Source organism: Cryptomeria japonica, chromosome 3, assembly GCF_030272615.1.
Source record: "Cryptomeria japonica chromosome 3, Sugi_1.0, whole genome shotgun sequence".
NCBI classification, from domain to species: domain Eukaryota; kingdom Viridiplantae; phylum Streptophyta; class Pinopsida; order Cupressales; family Cupressaceae; genus Cryptomeria; species Cryptomeria japonica.
In genome coordinates, this window is record NC_081407.1 from 941,583,247 (window position 1) to 941,588,390 (window position 5,144).

The 5,144-nt window shown below is 35.9% G+C and overlaps 1 protein-coding gene across 1 annotated transcript; it reads left to right on the plus strand.

The window, feature by feature from the left end:
- Positions 1–386: 386 nt before the first annotated feature.
- Positions 387–4,779, plus strand: LOC131072949 (alcohol dehydrogenase class-3). The gene is made up of 10 exons (XM_058009257.2): positions 387–924; positions 1,019–1,155; positions 2,227–2,273; positions 2,374–2,699; positions 2,881–2,963; positions 3,059–3,134; positions 3,255–3,316; positions 3,692–3,787; positions 3,940–4,098; positions 4,231–4,779. Exons 1-10 carry the CDS (start codon positions 882–884, stop codon positions 4,348–4,350), a joined length of 1,149 nt encoding a protein of 382 aa, XP_057865240.1. The 5' UTR covers positions 387–881; the 3' UTR covers positions 4,351–4,779.
- Positions 4,780–5,144: the final 365 nt, after the last annotated feature.

Below are 5,144 nucleotides of genomic sequence, written 5' to 3' on the forward strand. Positions count from 1 at the left end.
AGACCTTTATTGATGTTAGACTATTTTATTTAATATATAGAAAATTAGATGCTTATTGATGTTTTCAAATCATATTGTTAACTGGAAGTAAAAATGCTACAATTCTTTTTTGATACCATTTGTTTTCACCTACAGCCCCCAAAGAACATGACAACCAGGAATTATTTAAATAAGATTTTATCCTATGTTCTAAACAATTGCATAATTGTTGAAAGTTGAGAATTTAATCTTGTTCTTTTTAGTTATGTTTGTTGTCTGCGAAGAGGCTGTTAACCTTACTTCAGTTTTCCTCTTCTGTTATGATTTGTTTTGAGCTGATCGCTGTGTAATAATTACTGTTACCTTTTTGACAACCTGTTGACTGCCTCTTCCTTTGTATATCTTAATGCAAAAAAACCTAACACACAACTTCATCTGTGAACAGCAATAGTTCTTAATCTTATGCTTCCTTTTAACTTGATCTTTCTTTTATGACTTACTGAAATCCGACTTCGTAAGCAATTTATTACTGACCTACCTGCCCCACAAATTTTCCACAACACGAGGGAATCTCACATTTTCGATGGACAAAATCACATTTGACTAAAAGAATGAATAACAAACTATTCCGATGTGCATCTTGTCTACTGGATAATTATTGCCGAATTTGAATGGGCCTCCATTCTAAGATTTACTCGTTTTCTGTGTCATTCGCATTAATTCCAGATTAAATTCCAAGACCTGCTACTAGGAAGGAGAAAGAATGCATCTAAACTTTCCCGCTCAGATGCTGCATAATTATTGAGTGAAAGCAGGGCAACATTTCCTTCACCTGTATACAGATTGGAGTCTGTGCAAGAGGAACAGAATATACTACTTTCCCATCAGCAAATCAAGGCAGAATGGCGTCAGGTGCAGGAGGAGGAGAGGTCATCATTTGTAAAGGTAAGCTTAACAAAAATGAATGAATAAGTATATTCAACTAAAATTAACTAAAAGAAGTGTGATGGGATTTTTCTGGTAATTACTGCAAGCACAGCTGCTGTAGTATGGGCGGCAGGGCAACCATTAAGCATGGAGCAAATTCAAGTGGATCCTCCCCAAGCCAAAGAAGTTCGCATCAAAATTACCCATACTTCGCTTTGCCATACTGATATTTATTTCTGGAAAGGAAAGGTATGTGTACTGCACCTTATTTGCTTCAGTCGCACGAATACTTAATATCGTCAGGCTTACATGGTATTTTTTCAGTACCTCCTTTTGGGTAGAAAAAATAGGCCACATTCAAAAGCTCAAATGTTTAGCAGTTAAATCCAGAAGTTTTCAAGGAATTCAACATTCAAAAGGTTATTTTTACCAGTTTTACCCGTTTAGCAATAGGGTATGGAACACTCTATTAGATGATAGCAGAAATAAATTTAATTTGAGTAAGGATTGAATTGAAATGCAATGCACACAATATAATTTCTGTTACACATAACCACAATATAATTTCTGTTACTAATAACCACAATGGTTCAATTTGTAAGCATAAATGCCCACAAGCTATGTAGATCAAGGCTGAAAACCTAAACTTGAAAGCAGCACTGTTGTGCATCAGCAGCTTAGATAGGACGGTCAGGGTTATCACTATCAATCACCCACAAAGAAAGCTATTGTTCAAACTTGAATAGACCTGCTCTGATGTCTTATTAAACACTAAATTTAAAGGTTGGATGCTGAGAACCTATGCAGCACTCCTAGAATTACAAGGTAAAACAATCTCAATGAAATTGGTAATTGATGCAGATGAACCTCTGTTCACTGCAATCAAGACTCAGGAATACAGTTCAGTGCCTGTTAACAAACTTCCGTAACATGCCCTGTTCCTACAAATCATGCATTCAATAATATATATACAGAACCAGGATTGTAGAATGAGCAAATGAAAAAAGCGACACAAAATGATCTGAAGAACTCCTCAAGTCCGTGATATTACACTGATACAGAAGAATGGTTATATCTATACACACCTCTAACAAGGCTTTTTGGTTTTGCTTTTCTCTATCCTTGTTCTTCTTCTAGGGGATGTGTTAAAACCTCCTTTTGTCTACTGAGGTGCATGTACTAACAGTCCCATTGACATATTTGTTATTTGTAGATTTTAGTATACTTTTTTACTTTCAATTTGTCGCTGATCATGACAGTGTTTATTAGGCATTCTGTAAACTTTTAATGGCTCAAGAGCACCCGTGTAAAACATTGTAGGATGGAGGAGCTTGGTTTCCAAGGATTCTCGGTCATGAAGGAGCTGGGTATGCATAGCACAACCTTATATTCCATTCATAAGGATGTAGTCAATTTTGATTCATAAATAATATCAAATATGAAGGTTGAGTTGAAAGGTGACTGCAGGGTTGTAGAAAGTGTGGGGCATGAGGTTACAGAGCTTAGCCCTGGAGATCATGTTATTCCATCGTACATGGCAGAGTGCAGAGAATGTGAGCTTTGTGCTCGAGGCAAGAACAACATCTGTGAAGTTTTTAGATTCAACTTCATGAGTGGAGTTGCATACAGTGATAAGAAATGTCGTTTCTCTATCAATGGAAAACCCATCCATCATTTCTTTGGACTTTCAACATTCAGTGAATATACAGTGGTGCATGCATCTTGTGTGGCAAAAGTGAACCCTGAAGCACCTTTGGACAAGGTCTGTTTGCTGGGATGTGGGGTATCAGCAGGTATGCAAACAATTTTATGGCTGTTGCTTTAAGCGAATGTCACATATGGTGAATCATTGAGTGTGATCCGAAATGTTGATGCACAAATTCTCGTACAGTTGAATTCAGAAATCAATTACATTCAGCAATATGGACTGTTGAAATCTGATATATTTAAAAGAGGGCGTATGTTGATTTATAGGATATGGAGCTGCTTGGAACATTGGGAAGGTGAGACCTGGCGATTCAGTGGCAGTTTTCGGACTGGGTACTATTGGCTTGGCTGTAAGTTTTTCTCTAGAAGATATAACTAGTGTTGAAATTGTTGATTCTAGGAATTTTTCTGTTTTAATTTCCTCAGTGAACCTATGTTTATACAGACTGCAGAAGGAGCCCGAATTGCTGGTGCTACTAGAGTACTTGGCATTGACATTAACCCCCAAAAGGAAGAAATATGTACAAAATCACTATTTTCTACCATTCTGTAAATGAATGAAATTATTCTTTTGTTTCATCTGCAAGTTTTGACATTGCTCTCCACAAATTGAAACTGATGGCATTTTCATGCATTAATAGCTAAACAATTTGGGGTGACCGAATTCTTGAATCCATCAAATTTTGACAAGCCCATTCAAGAGGTTTGTATTTATAACAATTTCTTTTCTACTTGTATTTTCTTTCATTTGCATATAGAGTTGGTTTCTTCTTTGGGCACTTCTATTTGCTGCTAGTCCTGAGGCTTGATTGAGTATTTCCGTCCCATTCATTTGATCACCTGTGGGCATTCCACCAATCTGGCATAAAATTTGCTCATGATAACAGTAAATGATTGTTGATTTCTAATTTGTGTTAAGATTCAGGCACATTTTCTAATTTTATTAAAAACTACTGGATTGCTCTGAGTACAGATGAGTGTAGCCCATATGCAATAGTGCAGAATATATACAGCAGATAATCTCCATTACTGGTTATCTGGCACGCTTCTATTGACTAAGCAATTGTTATGATGACAGGTGATCAAAGAAATGACAAAAGGAGGAGTGGATTCGAGTTATGAATGTATTGGAAGAGTAGAAGTTATGCTTGCAACTCTTCAATGTGCTCACCCTGTATAATTTCTTAAACAAATTTCCTGTCGTACATGAAATCTTTTTGGGAAATTTCGGGTGTGATGTAAAACTCTCTGGAGACAATCTCAACTCTGCTTATCTCTATTTTTTTTCAAGTTTAACTATAGCCATTTTTGTTCTCTAAATGTCAGGTATGGGGAAGAGCAGTGATATTGGGTATAGACGAAATTGATAAAAAGCTATGTTTCAGCCCACTGGAGCTTCATGATGGCCGGAAGCTAAAACTTGCACCTTTTGGGGGTTTCAAGATTTCTGATGTGCCCAAATTGGTGGATAGATTCATGAACAATGTATTTCTCATTGTTTCTCATATACCCTGTCGTTTTACTTGAGTTTCCTTGATTTCATTTATATTTCACATTCAAGTTTCACAATAACATCAATTCAGCATTAATGGACCAGTAAAATTCGCGTGGTTGCAGGAATTTGATTTAGACAAGTATGTGACTCAGAGAATGGAATTCTCAGATATCAATGCAGCATTCCAATTGTTGTTGGAAGGGAAATGCTTAAGATGCGTCCTGAGGATGCAAGTAGATTAAAAGAGTGACAAATGACGCAGAACAAAAATCTAGGGCCACATGGAAGGCATATAACTTCAACTATTGAAAGGGTGAGAAATGATGCAGGAGAAAAATCTAGGGCCACATGGAAGGCATATAATTTAACTATCTCCAAGGTTTTTGATTGTCTTTCTGTGGCTTTTTTTTCTGGATAGTAATTTTAGTAACTTTTGTATAGGTGAGTAGATTCAGAGACAAATGCACATATTCCATCTTTTTATTTTCTGAAAACAGAAATAATCTCATGTAGTTTGTATAGAGCATTTGGGTGTTTTCACTTTGCTGGGAGAATGGGAAGGAAGCAAAGATTGAGCTTAGAAATATTAAGACAAGCATTGGTTGGAATCTACATTTATGAGCTGTTAGTTTTTTTTAATGCCGTAACAACAATTTCTCTTCATTTTTCCATTCGAGTTTTGCTCTTTATATCTTCGTTTTTCTATCTGAATTCTGCTCTCTCTATCTTCTTTCATTTATTTTCTTTTATGGACAGTTGGCAGTGAGGGTTCTATATTTGGAATAGTCGTTGGACATAATTAGTGGGGCACAATTAGTCTATTAGTAGAAACAAAAAATGTCATTAATTAGTGAGGTAGAATTAGTCTATTAGTAGAAACAAAAAATGTCATGTGAATACTTATCCTCAAAAAAATTCTAATAAATTTAAAAAAGCAAGTCATTATGTGATGCCATATCAGCACACCAATAAACATGTTTTAGTACACAACTATGGGTCTTCTTTTTTGGACCATTTTAGATCTCTATAGATTTTT